This window comes from Erpetoichthys calabaricus, chromosome 8, assembly GCF_900747795.2.
Source record: "Erpetoichthys calabaricus chromosome 8, fErpCal1.3, whole genome shotgun sequence".
Taxonomy (NCBI): domain Eukaryota; kingdom Metazoa; phylum Chordata; class Cladistia; order Polypteriformes; family Polypteridae; genus Erpetoichthys; species Erpetoichthys calabaricus.
The window spans coordinates 42,819,787-42,838,174 of NC_041401.2; the positions used below are offsets into that span (position 1 = coordinate 42,819,787).

General features: G+C 38.5%; 1 protein-coding gene across 7 annotated transcripts in view; it reads left to right on the forward strand.

The window, feature by feature from the left end:
- Positions 1–18,388, forward strand: part of si:ch1073-416j23.1 (rac GTPase-activating protein 1) — a 118,276-nt gene that overhangs the window by 98,027 nt on the left and 1,861 nt on the right. For 5 of the 7 annotated variants that reach the window (XM_051931004.1, XM_051931007.1, XM_028806482.2 and 2 more), the window contains 4 exons: positions 6,438–6,546; positions 8,692–8,824; positions 11,583–11,709; positions 16,600–16,714. In XM_051931004.1, the coding sequence (XP_051786964.1) occupies positions 6,438–6,546; positions 8,692–8,824; positions 11,583–11,709; positions 16,600–16,714 (484 nt within the window). Of the gene's footprint in view, positions 1–6,437; positions 6,547–8,691; positions 8,825–11,582; positions 11,710–16,590; positions 16,715–18,388 lie in introns of all 7 variants that reach the window. The other 2 variants (XM_028806483.2, XM_028806485.2) reach the window with 2 other exon arrangements.

Below are 18,388 nucleotides of genomic sequence, written 5' to 3' on the forward strand. Positions count from 1 at the left end.
GGGGAGCAACTGATCCCAATTCCTCCCATCCTCACCAACTACCTTGTGTAACATTTGTTTCAAAATTTGATTAAATCGCTTCACCCATCTGATGTTTAATCTGCAGTAACTTAACCACCTCCCTGAACATTTCCGACATGAAAGGAGTTTCTTCGTCTGTTAACACCTCTTTAGGAATCCCAACATGAGTGAATATCCCTACTAATTCCAGTGCAATGATTTTTGATGTCGCTGAGTGCAAGGGAACAGCCTCCAGAAATCGGGTGGCATAATCCACTAAGACCAAAATATATTTATAGCCTCTTGCAGAGGGTTCTAAGGGTCCTACAAGGTCTATACCGACTCGTTCAATGGGAATATCAATGAGGGGTAAAGGGACTTCTAGGAATCTGACATAACTGACATTTTGGACAGGAAGCACAGAAACATTGGACCTCCTCGTTTATCCCACCCCAGGCCAATAAAATCGAAACTTAATTCGTTCCGAGTTTTTTTTTTTTTTTGTACCTAGGGGGGCACCTAAGAGATGGGCATGTGCCAGTTCGCATACTTGCTGCCGATAAGTACGCGGAACTAAGAGCAATGACCACACCTCACCCTCATGCTCAGCCACTCGATACAAGATAATGAAAAAGTAGGGCATTCATGGTACAGGATCTACAGACTGATGTCCATTAACTGAAACAACTGCATTTCTAGCAAGGAATTTAAGGAATCGTCATCGATTTAAAGGAGGACGGTGCAGTTGGATTAGGGTTATTCAAATCCATAACTAAGCCCAGATTTTTCTTAGGGACACTAGAGTTTACACCGCTTTTAATATTAGACCAATCCTGTCCCAGTATAACTAGTAAGGGTCCGGCAAAACCGCCATTACTAAACTCTTCATAGAGTTTTCGACTGATATTACACAGGCGACGGATTTATAATACCGGATCTCCCCATGAATACATTTCAGACTGGTCTTAACCTTGAGCCATTGTCATGGCAAAACATAACGGTGAGCAACAATGGAGATATTGCTCCCGGGATCAAACATACCCACTACCTTATAACCATTTATGACCACTGTCCCAGTAGCGGGTAAAGGTAAAGGGTTTACCACGGCACAATACCTTTCTCCCTTGATTATGGTGCAATCCAAAGGTTCATCAGGCAGATGGCAGCTGGTGGATAAGTGTCAAATCTCCCAACACTTGAAACAGCGGGGAAGGTTGTGCAGCTTTTCTTTGGGTCAGACAGGAGGCTCGGCAGGACGCAGAGTGGGCTCAGGCACTGTGCCACGTACCTGTCGAGCTTGGCGAGGGGACCATTCCAACTGCTCTGACAGGCAGCCCAATGACATTACACAACCCCAAAAAAGGCATCCATACTCTCATAATTTGGTTTCCGGACTTGCTGGGCAAGATTTTCTAGGAGGGCATGAACGAAGGTCTCACAGGAGACGATCTCGGTTATTTTCTGGGCAGTGTGTATATCTGGCCTTAGCCAGCGCCCGACTTTACCCCAGACTTTAAATGCCTGGGACTGTATTGGCCTTTCCGGATTGAACCGCCACTACCTCCATTTCCTTTTCTGCTGGGCCGGAGATATGCCGTAGTGCTTGAAGGTCTCCACCCTGAGGGTGTCATAATCAGCCGTCTGCTCCTCTGTTAAGTCATAATAGGCCCTCTGCGCCGCGCCCTTCAAGTAGGGTGCCAGGAGGTATGCCCATTCCGACTTCGACCACGCATTCCGCTTGGCAGTGCATTCAAAAATTAAGTATGTTTCAACATCTCCTTCAGTTAAATATGTCAGCTGAGGGGGGAGAGACCGAGCGGCCTCTGTCCACATCATTGCTGCAACCCGTGCCTCTGACTCTGCCAACTGCAACTGGGTGTGCGTTTCTCCCATCTGCACCTTTAGGGTGTGTAGTTCTGCCATAATGGTTGTCAGGACCGTGTTCAAATCTTGCTCTTCAGTCATCTTTATGAGCGAAATAAATCCTGCCGACTACGCCAATTGTGATGAAAATAGGACTCCAAAACAACAAGAAAGAGTTGGGGACTGTCCCCATATAATGCCCAAAGGACAATGAAGGCAAAAGGGGAAGAATTTGGATCAAAGTACTTTACAGTAATTGAACAATGTACATGTGAAAAAATGGTGTTTATATACAGAGAAAAATGGCGGATGGAAATGACGTCATGGCTGTCAGACGGAAGTGATGGCACCTTTGGAAACTGGAAGTGAGATCATCGGGGTGGAACCAGAAGTGATACCATGTAGAGGGCGCTGGAAGTGACGTTTGTCCTTTGGGAGTCAAAGGTGGAAGTGACGATTGGATGCCATCTTGGGAACACAGAAGTATGGAAGGTATTTTATATTTCTTCTTTTTGTCTGATGAGAGAAGCATTAGTACCGTATATCAACACCCTGTCTTGTGATATTTCATTCACCTCTGGGCTTGTCGACTGCTTCCTGAGCACGCGTGTGTGACACAGCTTTGATACTTTTTCTGCTTAATTTAAAAAAGCATTTAAATTTCAAGCAATGACGAGATTTTTTTGGAATATCCAGTAATATGATTTTAATTTATAAGCATATTATAAGACACTCCCAACAGGTCAGAGCACATTGCAGCCATTCTATTTATTTGAAAACTGATGAAAAAAACTAATCATTGGCTACATTTCCTGATAGCTATTGTGTGAAAAGTCCATGTGAAGTATAGAGAACAGATTGTGGACTTGTACATCATCTGGTAATCCTTCATGGCCAGAGAGAATGGGGATTGTGTTTATAAATATTTAGATAACCTCCATCCTTGTACAACCTACATGGTCCTTCCTTTTACTGTACAAAAAAAGTATGAACTGGGGGTTAAAGTCAGAAAAAGATGGTATGTGTTTTCTGCCCCAGTCCTTCTAAAACAAAATAATAATTCCTTATTTACAGCAAGCTCAAGGTATGTATTGAGGGTCAACAATATTCTAGGCTTGAAAATTGACATATTCTGTTTGGTTTTTAAGGGTTTTGTGTTTCATTTGGACTGGTGCCTTTGAAACCCATTTTAAACTGCATACATGGGAAGTATATTTTAATTTTATATTAAAAAAAATCTTCACTTTTAAAATACAATTTCTTATGACAAATTAATGCATACTGTGATTGTGAAAAACTAACTGGGACTTAAAAAAAAAAAAAGTGTACTTGAATAATTGATGATCATACTGACCCACACAAAATTTATTTCACATGTATAATAGTCATTGAACAGACAAACCAGCTGTGCAAAGTAAGCACAAAGCTAACATAATTTTAGTATGTAGCTGGTCAAAACCAATCTTTAACTACAAACACCAGGGGGCCTACATGCAGCATGTCAGTTTTTTGTTGACTTATAAAGGCAGAAAAGTGTATAATATTGGGGTAAGTGTCATCTCCTTAGCTTGAACATTATGACATCAAGAGAACTGTTTTTAGGAATGGGTACAAGTAACTAGTTGTTTAATGTGACATGCCCTGCAATTTTCAATTGCTTAAATTGACATGCTCTGGTGACAAGATCATCAGCAGCAGCCGACTAGTCTGACATATTCGTCACATTAAGTGACATATAGTTGATATCAGCTTGAAGTGGATGATCAGATGATATGTGTAATGTTATTCTTATCTTCTTAACATGTTATTAATGTGTTATATATATATATATATATATATATATATATATATATATATATTATATATATATATATTAAGGAATATTCAGTTATATTCCTGTTTAGATCATTTTTCTCTAATTTTCATGCCTCTATCCTTAATACTAACAAGTTATTTGTGAATGGTAGTCACAAAAAGTTACTGCTCTGTCACGCTCAATAAAAATCTTCTTTAGTTATCTTAAAATCAGCAATACCATCAAAAGTTTATTTTTCGTGACTACTCAAAGTCTGCTTGATTTTTCTGTGTTGTATGTATTGCCTTCAATAAAACCATCCACGACTAATGCTGTTGCAGTTCTTACATTGCATCATTCCAAGACAAAAGCTTATGGTTTTATTTTTCCTTCTATCCCTTGATGCATATTTATTTGGTTGTACTTCAGTGTGTACATTTATACTATACTGTGTAATTCACGGTTTTAAGTATGTACCTTTTTTTATAGGATTCCTTGAATTCTAATCATAAATTAATATGTCTGTATCACATAAAACAGTATTTATGATGGGGGTTAGTTAAGGAGATTTTTTTGTCCTCCACATAACATGCATAAAATAAAGTTCATTTTATTATTACATATAAATACACATATACTTCTTAAATTGCTAGAGGAATCTGTGCCTTTTAATGGGTCAGCTACTCTTAAATTGTGTTAATGTATCTAATCTCATTAAATATGCATTGATATAAAGACCAGCTAGGATTTATTAAAACACAGCTGCGGAGGCAGAGTTTAACATTTGTTATCACAAGACTATTATGCAGAAAGTGATAATGACTATAGAAACAATTTTCAAAGTTAAACTGTCAGTGAAAGCAGACAGTACCGCCTAATGTGTCTAATGGCTTTTAAAGGCCTTAAAAACGATCCTAGCCTGATGTCTCCATTGAACTTGTCCCAGAAATGGTGGAAAGTTTACAATTTGATTATACAGTTTCAGCCCAGTATAAATATATTCACATGAAAAGCTAACCTTGCAACGTCAAAAAGACAGCAATGAAAGCATTGAGTTTCCAAATTATATTTGAAGCCTTTACTAAGGAAAAATGTGTTAATTGTGTTTATAACTTCTGTCTCTTTTTACATTTACAAGTGCAAATGCAATTATTAATAAATGACTTTAGAAAATATCCATAATGCAATCTACCCCCCCCAAGTAGTTACTGTGAAAATTCAAACTGGGACACTTGACACAGTTAAGTCTGTTGATTAATGGCAAAGTGGAATGAATATTCTGAATTTCTTATTTTTGGCATTATTTGAAACAAATGAAAGGTATTTTAATTTTTACTGTTGAATCCAATGAATTTGATACACCATATAGTTAGCAGAGGTGTCTGTCTTATGATTCAGAAATGTAACCAAGAAAATCTTGCCCTCACTGGCTGAAGTGGAAGAACCTCTCAAGAGTACAAACATTTTTAGCACTTGACGGCTCTAGGAGCCACCATGATTGCACAGCTGTAGTTAGTAGCTGCCACATACTTTTTATCTGCAGTACTAAAGGCTCAAAAATTTCAACCCAGGCTGACCCTATGAGCACTCGTGTTTTCTGCCCTTGTGACATTTTTGTGAACAGAAACTAGAGAATAATACTGTATTTGTCAAGAAGAGGATTACAGAATCGGAAACCATGTAGCAGCATTTTCCCTGGTCTCAGAAGACAATACTGAATTATGTGACCAAAATGTAAAGCTACATCCTTTGCAAATTCTAAATATCTCATTCCCAAAACACCAGACCTAACCTACTGTGCAGAATAATGGTGGCTGCATTGTTGTATAATGTTTTTTCAGTTGCAGGAAACTGGCACCCCTGTTGATCTAAAGTGACTAAAGAATGGAGCCAACTAAATGTACATCTTTTAGCTAAGCATTTTTTTTCTGATCTATGAAAGAACTCAGGCTGGGTCAGATATTCATACAGTATTCCAGAAGGACCCTATAAAGAACATGACACTGGAGTCTCCTCATATTATGAGCAAAGACTATTCCAGACTCGAATCTGATTGAAAACTGAAAAATCTGTTCAGTGACAATGTTTGTGGTTGGCTAATTTCTCTAATTCCAGGTTGGCAGCATTAACGGATATTCAAGGAAGGAAAAGTTGAAGTAAATCCTGAAATTCACATGTGCAAAGCTAATATCACTTCTTATGAGATATATTGGGCCATTGGGGTACTTTCCTGCTCATAAAGACCAGCTTATACCGAGTGCTCCAGCAAACTGTAGGGAAAACGCATCTTCTGCAGAGTACCGACTTTCAATTTGAGACCTTAAAACCTTTTTTTGCAATAGTACTAGTTGTACCCACATATGATGTGAAACCTTATACCCAGGATTAGAGCTAATTAAGTTAAAATTATTCATTACACGTGGAAAAGAAGCCTGGTTATCACTCACATTTCTTTAAAAATGCTTTGACTACAATCAGTTGTGGTGTTGTAACTTTTAAAGTGTTAACTTTAAAATGTGTGGTCATTGTCACTTTAATGATGGAGCTAACTAACTCGCTTTCATAAAATGTAGTGCAAGACTTAATACTAAACCAAAATGTATTGTGTGGGTAAATAAAATACTTCTGTTTGGTTCTTTTTGCAACAACTTTATTTAATGTTTTCTGTTACAGGGGAATACACAAAAATAAGTCTACCTTTTGTTCTAGGTGGGATGAATTCTTTTTGAAAATCCTGTAATATTTTTGAACAGTAGTCTTGATGGTTTTTGTTTCTTAGGTCTCCTTAACAACACAGATGAAAGTATAGCAGCCATATGCCAGGCGATTGAAGAGTTGCCCCAGCCAAACAGAGATACCTTGGCTTTTATTATTTTGCACCTTCAACGGTAAATGTAATTTAGCATAACTTAGAAATTTTGCATAATTACATGTACTATATAATTGATGGTGAAACAATTATGACACTACTGGTGATGTACATATTCATGTTGTAGTATTTTACTTGGTGCAATTCATCTTAAGTAAATAGCCAACATCTGTCTTAACAGGGGCTTAGCCTACTATTTAGCCAAGGGGATTCTAAAACCGTTTTAGTGAAGTGTGAATATCAAATCATAAAATATTTCAACTTAAGGGTGAATCATGTACTTGCAGAAACCAGTGGAAATTAAAGGGAATTGTATTTCCGACTAAAGGCAACTAACATTTCTTTACAAAGAGCTGTGGGAAACTAGAACAAACTACAGAGACACATAGTTGAAGCAGAAACCTTGACAACCTTTCAAGAAGTACAGTATCTGGATGAGAAATTGGACAGCTTACCTATTAGATAAACAAATTATCTCATGGACTGAAATGTCTTCTCTTGTTTGTCAAATTTCTTATGTTCTAGTACATGGAATCGGAACTTTTCTAGTCCAGTTTAGTTTACTGTATATGCATATGTGGTACTAAATCTGACACAGATCTGTGCAACTTAAATGTGAACTATGTCTATCTGAACCCTTGAATTTTAGTTGTCTGGAAATTTACACAAATTTTTCGTCCTCATTTATGCAACCTTGGTCGTGTCTCTGTTGAAAGTCAAGATGGATTATGATATTAGTTCAGCGTGACAGTGGAAAGAGAGAGGTACTCATTAATTTTTAATATGGAAAATAAAGAAATTTTAATAAAATATGCTGGGATTCCGCTGCACAAAACATGCTTAAACTACATCAGAAAGCCAATGCTTGATTTGTTTTACGCTGCTGCTTTGTTTGTTCTCATTTTCAGTTGAGTGATGAAAATTGTACAAATAATTAACAACTATGTTGTTGAGGATTTTATTATTTCGGAAGTAATTTAGTGTCATCACCTTTAAGTGTTTCACTTATGCCCTTGATATCTCATTGTTGGCATATGTGGGATTGAATAATAACACTTAAATGCAACAGAATTTAGAACTGTACTATAAGTAGTTTCCTACTTTCTCCACTTGTTTACAGTGGACTGCTCTAAGGAATAAGGCATACTCAAAAATTTTGAGTAAGTGTTGTTTTTTTTTGTTTTTATTTTCTCTTCCCCAAATTTGTGACTGACTTAGAATGATTAGAATGTGCATTTGTCTGCATTTTGGAGCTTTCCCTGTTTTCAGATTCATTTAAACCAGGTGACATTCTAATTTTATATATTAGTGTATTTTATAGTAGTTCCTGATATGGCACAGGTGTATATTTCTGCACTTCTTTTTCCTTCAGTCCACTTGCATGATGTCAGGTGCAGCATTTTTATTTGTGTATCTCTGGAAATTAGGTCCTCCCATATGAGAAAACATCTAGTAACAAATTGTGCCAGATTTAGCCTTTTTGCATATGCAAATACACAAATATATTAATTTAAAATACTTTGATGTTAATACAATACCTTGTTCCTTACGAGCGAGATATTGTAACCAATAGGGGATGCCACTGAGCCCCAGACATAGAAATGCCCAACATGCCTGGGGTTCAAATATAGGAACGTTTATTACAAAATGTACCTTAAAGCCAATAATTATACAATCCTAAGACAAGTTAGGCCTCTCTTCTCTCCTTCTGCCCACTTGGTGAGTGTTGCCCCTGCCTCCTGACTGTGACTCCCAGAGGTCAGGGGAGAGCCTCTTTTTAAGCTGGAAACTGGAATGCTTCTAGTACCATGGTGGGAACCAGGTAGGTCCTCCCAGGTCTAGTTGACCTTGTGCGGGTGTGTGTTTGAGTAGGCGCTGTAGTGGACTGGTGTATTCTACAGGGTTGTTTCATGTCGATGCTTTTTAGTACATTTAATGAAATTAATATTTATGTATTTAAAGTAACTCCTATAAAAGATACACCATACATACTGCTTGTCTGCATAATCAGTACAAATAACAAACCAGTATGCTAAAGCAAATGCTGTACATACTTATAAAATGGATACAAACATCTTTCCAGTTGCCACGTTTGCTTTTCATTTACCCCATACTTCTGTAATGTTTTTATATTTACAATATATTTTATTTTTTACTTTTTTAGAGTAATGAAAAGTCCGGATTGCAAAATGGATCTAAATAACCTCTCCAGAGTTTTTGGCCCCACTATTGTGGGTCATTCCGTGCCTGACCCAACCCCTGTGGAGATTATGAGGGAGACAGCTGAACAGCCTAAGGTAAAATTAAAATGCTTCTTACTATATTTTCTACAGCTTTTCTTATACTTTAAGCAATGAGTGAAACAGTAAGTGCAGAGTAGAAAATTCTGTTAAAATGAATGAAATACAATACTTAACATCTGGACAGTTCAGGGAGAGTTAATTTGATGTCCAAAACCAAAAGAGACATTGGAATATGTACACCTTAATTATCACACCTGCAAGCCAGTAAGTGGGGTTCCCTGACTCCCAGCCTCTGAGCACTGTAAATGCATAACATTCTCAAACTCCCTTTTTTTCCCCACTTGAAATGATGTTCTTAATTGGCACAAAATCAAGGTTTTAAGCACTCCTAAGATGACTCTGTCTCTGCTGTTTATAGTTTTTTTTTTTTTTGCCATGAAAATATTTTTATTTAATTGCACTCACTAGATCAGAGGAAGTTTTTCTTTAATTTTATTTGTGTGGGTACTATGGTAAAGGAGTGACCTGGACAAGTATCTCCCTCTGGTGTATTCCTAAGAGCCCCTGTGTCAACTGAAAAAACCTTCAGTTTATTTTGAATGTGTTCAGGGATTTCTTCTCAGTGGTTATTCCGATTATGCTTGCTGCTGGTGGTGCCCTGTTGAAATCCTCAGAAGATGCTGTGATTGTGCGGGTCAGCTCCACTCTCCCTACTCCTCTCCTTTTGAACCTGAAACAATCAATAACATAACTGGGACAAGCCAGGCAGATGGGGACATATACACGCCCATAGCAAAGGGTAGGTGAAAAAGGTACAAATGCTTTTATTAAAACAATGAAAAGTGCTGTGCTTCAGCCATAATAAACAATCCATAAAAACAGAGGTTATCCATGAGATAAAATCGGAATTAAAATGACAGAAACGCCGTCATTGCATCCTTAATGTTCCTTCTCCTCCTGGAGGAAGCCAACCCAACTCCTTGTTCATCTCCTGGCTCACCCATGACTCACTCAGCTGGTCGAGAACAAACAGCCACGTCCTCACTACCTAATCACCGTCTTGGCTGCCTCACGTGGCTCCCGCCAGACCGTAAATCATGTAGGGTAAACCCATCAACACTTTTCAGGAACCGTGGGTATGCATAATCCTAATCTTTTATTTACTACCCATATTTTGTGCCCATAAGAGAGGATAAGGATGGTGACCAAAACGTAATTTGAAAAGTTTGTCAGGTGACTTGACCTCCCGATTGACCACCACCATTCAGTATTAGCCTACAATACTTCTGCCATTGTACCTATTCATTGGTCAGTGTAACGTTTATCTTTACATTCATTTACTGGAAAGAACTCAAGGTATCTTCACTTCTACATTTGTACAGCTGCTACCTCCATTTTCTGGCACACAACCAGGGTCCCAGAAGTGGTGAAGATATACACACTTCGCTTACTGCTTTATAGTTGCAGGAGATAATAGTCAAATAAGGCTAAGAGGACTATATCATCCATATATTAAGAGTCTTGATACTACCATAATATGCTGCTCATGAAGTTATCAGACAGAAATCAATGATGATATCCTTAACTTTTGTAGCACACTGGGAAACCTCTCCTAAGGATGTTGTATATTCTCCCCATGCGGAGTGATGTATAGATAGGGCTGGGAAAATAAACTACAATCCCTTTAAATACTCATGGAAGGGGAAAGGAGTAGACCACTTTTCAGTGGTCAGGAAGAACATCACATTTGCTCGATCTGATGTTCATACATCAGCTGGCATGTTCATGCCCGCACTCTCACCTTAAAACTTCCCAGGAATGCTGTTATCAGGCTGTTATCCCATTCTTATAAAAGCTAGGAACCGCCACCCCATTCTGTCAGTCTGAAGGCAAGATTCTTGCCTTCCATGCAATGTTGAAGAGACTTAGTATCCAAGATGCTTTTTAATATCTGTACTTAAAGCATCACTGCCCTGTCAAGACTTTCTGAACTATAGTGGTGATCTTAGTTGCAGGAATAGTCCAACAAAATGATTCATCCCCTGAGCAGTGAGAATTCACTATGTTTAAGGGTCCCTTAACAAGTTCCTTCCACCTATTGATGGCAATCTTCAGGTGAAACCAATATTTTTCAAGCCTTGCTGAGAACAGTGTTGTTTGTAAGCCATTGACAGGTTTGCCAAAACCTTTTTTAGGATACTGTAAAGTTACTCTTCATATTCTATATAACTCTTTTTTTCCATACCTGGACATTCACTTTGATCACTGATGCAGCAGCCACCTTCTTGGTTTGCCGGTATTAAACAGCTTAACAGAGAGTTGCATTGGTTGTCTTCAACAAAACATTTTTAAACGTAGCATTAGAGATTATACAACAAAGGTGCTGCTCCTTGTTACTTTTGTAATGATCAATTTGCCCTTTTTAAAAGTCTTTAAATGTGAGCATCACTGGCATTCCTATTTGTGAATTAATCTATCTGGCATTTTAGCCAGATGTGGTGTTGATTGTAGACCGTTTAGTTTTTCTGAAGCCGTCACACTTCCCTTATTCCAATACTTATTTGCTGATGAAAATGTAGGTGTACCTTTGACCTTTTCTTCCAATACTTTTGTAGTGGGAGACACTGTATAAACCACACCTTGTGATTACCTTAATAAACAAACAAGACTTTTTATGTACTGTACATATATTTTCAACAGTTTTGTAATGTTAAAGCAATCTGTGAGTCAAGTGATTTTGCAAAATAGTCATATTTGCTCCACAGTTAAAGTTCCCCTAATGTTGAATCGATACTTTTCCTGTTAAAAATAGGTAGTAGCTCGTCTTTTGTCCCTGTCTGAAGAGTATTGGAAACAGTTTCTAATGGTGGAGAATGATCAAGTAATTTCATCAGTGATTAATACTAACATCAATACTCAAGGTAACTACATGGAAAAAGGTAAATCTTACAATGATGTTAAATGCTACTTCTTGCATTTAATTAAATATCGATTCTGTACATGAGGTTGCTTCAGTTTTGCAGTCTGTGTGTTCGTGTGTTTTTTTCTTTTTCTTTTTGAAACTAGACTACGATGCTCATTTTACACCAGAAAGCAGTCATTTTAATGAAGTAACTGGTGTGTTAAAATAGTGTAAACTTTTTGTTTTCTTTTATGATAGAGACACTTGCTATTGAAAATAACATAGGTATTTTGCATATATGTACAGTCAGGTCCATAAGTATTTGGACAGTGACATAATTTTCATAATTTTGACTGTGTACACCACCACAATTAATCCATATTACTAACCGAGAATGGTAAACCGGAAGGCACGGACGCAGGTACACGGCGATGGACCCAGGAGACATAGTGCGCAGGCGCCTACAGCGCGCATCTCATAAACCGTAAGCGAAGTCTGATCCACCGCGAACGAAGGAGTCACGGCTCAAAAACGAAAGAGCTCAACCAACGAAAATAAGACATGAAGCAACAACGCGCCCATAGCTAACGACAAACGACACAGCCACACAGAAAAGAGGATTCTGCACTGCACCCCAGAGTCAAACGGAAGACACTACGGAGTCCACAAAGAGAGTACGGAAGGCGTGAGAAAGTACGAAAGGCGCAGGCACCTACAACGCGCTTCTGAACTAAACGTCCACACTACACAGCATGGTCCAGGTAATAAGAATAAACGAACTCTCCGTATTAAACGTACGGCATCCTCACACGTCCAAACCATATAGCATATGTGAATCACATTACAGTGATGCATTATTAACAGTACAACCACAGAAAACGCTCCGTATTAACAGTAAGTGCAATTATCCATATTACTAACGGTAGACAACGGATAACTAATGGAGTCACGGTCACGGCTCCAAAACGATCCAGCTCAACTAACGGAGCTACAAAAACGAGCCAGCGTGGATAAAAAAAATAAACGTAGGCGCCTGCAACGCGCGTCTGAAACTGCGGAAGCAAAGCAGGCACAGGTTCAAAACGAAAGACCACAACTGACGGAGATACAAAAACGAGCCCGCCTGGATAAAATCAATGAATGCAGGCACCTACAACGCGCGTCTGAAATGCCGCAAGCAAAGCAGGCATTATGGACTGCATTAGATCCTACAATAGTTCATTTGCTTTTACATCTACCGGGGTAAATATCTGGCCACCAGCTGGCAATGGCCCATACTGCTTTCGCGTATGTGGACAAATATTACATCGGATTGGAACAGTGCACCCTGAACCACATCACGAACGCAAATATGCACAAATCTACGTGTTAGATCCAGATGACGCAATCTATCAACGAATGAACCTTCCTAAAAACAAGCAATGCACAGAGCAGATAATGAGAAACGTGGCTGAAGTCATAAACAATCACCCATTAGCTAAGTCTATAAAAATGCTACATGAGGTTGAAAGAGAGGCCAATACAAAAGCACAAGCAGAAGGTGTAGCGCCAACTACAATTGCTTTAGTGTTAATAAAGGACAAAAAACAAGATCCAAGACGATACAATCTTCCCATCGTTAATGAAGTTGCAATTGTCTTTCAAAGTAAAGATGGTGAGCCTCCATTTGACCGCGATATTGTCCTGCATTTACGTCCTGATGGAACCAACAAACCTATCTTCCAACGCATAGACATTACTTTTCCAAACCTTGATACTTTGACATACCCCATTTTGTTTCCAACTGGCCAATAAGGATGGAGTGCTCTCATTTCCAGATATAAAAAATATCAAGCACAGAAACGATCACGTGTATCCATGAAAGAATATTTCTCCTACAGACTGTCTGTAAGAGACGAGTTTAATCCATTACTCAATGCAGGAAAGCTAATATTTAAACACTATTAACCCAGCCGGATTACCACAACACAATCTTAACCTTAAAATCGGGACAATAGTCATGCTATTAAGAAACCTTAATACTAAACAAGGTTTATGCAATGGTACACGTTTAGTCATCAACACCATGACAGACAATGTTATTGAAGCAAAAGTACTTACAGGATCACATTCTAACAATACTGTTTTGATTCCTAGAGTTGACCTTCCAAGTTCTGACCTGGAATTACCTTTTACACTGAAACGACGCCAATTTCCCATTTAAATCTGCATTTGCCATGACAATCAACAAATCCCAAGGACAAACCATGGACAATGTTGGCATATACCTCTCTGAGCCTGTATTTGGACATGGACAACTTTATGTAGCCTTCTCAAGAGTTCGGCGTTCATCTGACATTACAATTAAACTTATAGATACTCCATACCAAGGAGAACTCATTCAAGGACAACACACCATCTTTACTACAAATGTTGTGTATAAAGAAATATTCCAATAAATCTTTCCAATATGGCATGATATGGGTTCTTTACTTCCTTTGTTCATCATCTACACCTTTACACTCCAATATATCTCATACATACATCAATGTATTTCGGGTTACCCAACACCAGGGGTTGGCGAGCGAAGCGAGCAGGGGTCGGAGCCCCCTAGTTTGAAATAAAGCAATCATTATGTGATTGAATTTTAGACTTTCAGCTTTAATTTAAGGGGTTTACCAAAACTATCATATGAGATGTTTAGGAATGACAGACATTTTTATAATATGGATTTGGACAAACTAACCTAATCATAAATGTAAAAATCATTTTCAATATTTGGTTGAAAATCTTTTACAGTCAATGACTGCCTGAAGTCTGGAACCCATGGCCATCTCCAAGTGCTGGGTTTCCACCCTAATGATACTTTACTAGGCCCTTACTGCAGCTGTCTTCAGATCCTGCTTGTTCATTGGACTTTCTGCCATCAGTTTTGTCTTCAGCAAGTGACATGCATGTCCAATTGGGTTGAGGTTAGTCGATTGACTTGGCCTTTGAAGAATCTTCCACTACTTTGTGTTGAAAAGCACTTGGTTTGCTTTTGTATTATGTTTTGGCTCATTGTCCATCTGTACTGTGAAGCGTCATCCATTGCAGCAGGTAATGTAGCCCTATACACTTCGAGCAGTCATATCATCAAAAAAGACTAGTGACTGACTTCCATTGGCAGCCATGCATGATCATGCCATAAAACTTCCTTCACTTTGTTTCACAGATGATATGGTATTCATTGAATAATAAGCCATTCCTTCTCTTCTCCATAATTTTCTCTTTCTAGCATTCTGGTATATATTGATTTTTGTTTGCCCAAAGGAAATTATTCCAGAATTGAGCAGTCTTTTAAAAAAGCTTCTGGCAAAGTCTAATCTGTCTTTCCTATGTTTGAGGTTTACCAGTGGTTTGCACCTTGTGGTATACCCTCTGTCTTTACTTTGATGAAGTGTTCTCTTAATTTTAGACTTTGGCAATGATAGGTCATTGTCCAGGAGAGTGTTCTTGGTTTTGTTAAATGTGGTGAAAAGGGTTCTGCAATCATCCAGCACTGTTGTCTTTCATGATTGTCCAGGCCACAGGTGTCGAACTCCAGGCCTGGAGGGCCGCAGTGGCTGCAGGTTTTCATTCTAACCATCTTCTTCATTATTAACCAGTGTTTGCTGCTAATTAACTTCTTTTGCTTTAGTTTTAATTAACTTGACTCAGGCCCCCTAGTTGTCTCTTTTTATAATTAGCAGCCAAACAATAACGAGAAACAAAACGAGCCGCCACATGACCAGCTCACCTGTGCCCATCACACAATATCTGAAAATAAAGAAAAGTGAAGGTCTCAGTAAGGTTGATCTCTCAGGTCACCAAAACATTTTGATGAACAGAAAATCAACAGTTTTGGAAATGTCTGCTGTGGCAGAATAAGAGCAGTAACAGGCTACGGAATTAAATAATGGGCTTAATTAACGGCAAGAATAAGCTTCTCATTAATGGATTGGTTGGAGTTTGAAATCCCAGTTTAGCTGCTCATCTGTTGGCTCGTTTCACATCTCATTTCTGTCTGGCTGTCATTTCATGAAGAAACGAATCAATTCAGAGGACTGAATCCTTAAAAACAGGGCTATTAAAATGAAGGGAAAAGGAGTTAATTAGCAGTGTAAATTGGTCACTAAAGAAGAAGATGGTTAGAATGAAAACCTGCAGCCACTGTGGCCCTCCAGGCCTGGAGTTTGACACCCCTGGTCCAGGCCTTCTGGGATGGCTGAACTCACAACAGTGTACCTTCTTTTTAAGAATGTACCAGATAGTTGATTTGACCACTCCTCATGTTTCTGCTATCTTTCTAAAGAGTTTGTTTTGTTTTCTCAGCCTAATGATGGACTGTTTTTACTTGCATGGACAGCTCTTGTGAACTCTCAATATTAGGTCCAAAGTGACAGTTTCAAAATGCAAATTACAAATTTGAAATCAATTCCAGATCTTTTACCTGCTTAACAGTTAATCTCCCACCTGGCTATGGAACAACTTGTCAGTCAAATGTCCAAATACTTTTAAGCCTATAAAAATAGGGGGACCATGTATAAAAATGTCTGTCATTCTTAAAGGTCTCATGGCATATTTTTTGGTAATCCCCTTAAAGCTGAAAGTCTGAACTTCAATCTCATAATTGCTGTTTTTCAAGTCCATTGTGGTGGCGTACAGTCAAAATTATGAAAATTGTGTCACTGTCCAGATACTTATGGACCTGACTGCACATGTGTTCCTCTGAATTTATTTGCTTTCCATCCTTTTTATTACTTTGTAATCCTGATCAACATTAGTGGGTGCCAAAAGCTTAATATCCTAGCAGGAACATGAGCATTGTGACATGCAAGTTCGTCATTAGGCACAATAATTTGTATGGTTTGTAAACACTTCAAAGTTACAAATATAACTTTTTTTTTGTCTTCATGAGGTGGAATAGGTCGTCTGTTTAAGCCTTTGACTTCTCCTGAGATGAACTGTTTCCATAAAACACCATCTTCAGGTTCTCTATGTAGCATACTGACATCTAACAGTGGAACTGCCTCGACTCCCTTGTAAGTGTGTGTAGTGTCATTCAAGTGTTTTTTTTATTTTTTTTTAAACCTTTTTACTGTTTTAATTAAATTACTATTCTAAAAAATTAAGACCACCCATTAAAGGTATATTTTGTTCCATTCATAAAATGTTTTGCAGAGCAGTTAAAATTATGCAAATTGAAAGAGGAATATAATGGATGAATGTTCACAGAAGTGGTATTAAAAATCGGCATAGTAAATCCATGCATAATGTTAAACCAAAAAATATACAGCTCTAGGTGGTAAGCATCCAAAAAATATACAGCTCTACGTGGTGAGCATCCAGGAAATTAAGCATCACTGTTTAAAATGGAGTGTTGGATACTGTGAGTCATTTGAGTAAAATAACAAAATCAGAAATAATTTAATGTTTGTGTTTCACCAGATATTTGTAGTTTTATTTTTTGTACTTTTATGTGTTTAAGTAATATTTCAAATACAAGTAACACAAAATTGACATGTAACAAAATGGCAAAGGTGAAAAATTTCTCTCTGAGGTCCAAGCCTTAATGTGAAATAAAACCAGTCTTGAGAGGCTGAATTGTTCCGTGGTGGCAGGAGCATGGTATAAACACTAAAACAGTGCTTAAATACTGCCTCACCGAAAGAAATTTACATTTTACTAAGAAATGGGATGGATGAAGCAGATTGTTAAAAAATCTTCAGATCTGATGTACCAGGTGTGGTAAACGGCCGGCATTTCAGTCCGGTCGGGACGTCCCTCCATGGAAGAAAACAGAATTTTCAGGACACTACATCCCCTGGAACGCTAGATGCAAGCTCGCCTGGATAGAAATGGCTCCTCGGATTCCCGCAGGGCAGCATGGGACATGGGGTCTGTATCCTCAACCCTGTTGGGTGCCGCCAGGGCGAGCTCACCAAGAACCAGGGGGATATTATGAGGACGTCAACCTGGAAGTGCTTCGGGGTCACGAGGACGGAAGCCCGCAGTACTTATGGGATGCTTGATAAAGGAAGATATGTTGGTGACCCGGAGAAGAAATACTTCGGGGACAGAGACTTTAAAAGGACTCTGGGAAACCCCAGCAGATCAAGCCAGAGTTGGGTGGGAGTGTGACGGAGCTGCTGGGAGTTGGAGGATTGTATTTGTGTTATTGTGGATTATTATTATTGAGAATTGTGGAGAGTGTGGTGCTTTGAGCACTTTATTGAAAAAATTGTTATTAAAATCTTCTTGGTGTGTCTGGGACGTCTGTCTGGTGGGTTCAACGGGGCAACAGTGACCCCTAGCATCCACACAGGATAAAAATTCAGGGCAGCCCAACTTAGAGCAACCCCCTACCCCTAATGAAGCAGTCTGCAAATTCCAGTCTCAACAAAGCCAAGCAATAATGAAATGACAAAGTCAACCCCCATTGTAACTGCCCTTGAAACAAGAGTACTAATAAATTCCCAGTAATCGTTTGGTAAAATGGACAACAGTCCTCGTCCACCACCACGATGCAGAAGAAACGAGAACCGTGAAACTGCCAATAGCCTCCTATGTATTAAAAAGAAATGTATAAGTATTCAAGGAGGTTACAATATGTGCAGAGTGTTAAGTGGCACTCTAACAACATGCTGGTGTTCTAAAGCTTAGTGTCATCTGGGAAATTAAGAATCTGTCAGTGGAGCATATACTGTATATTTATA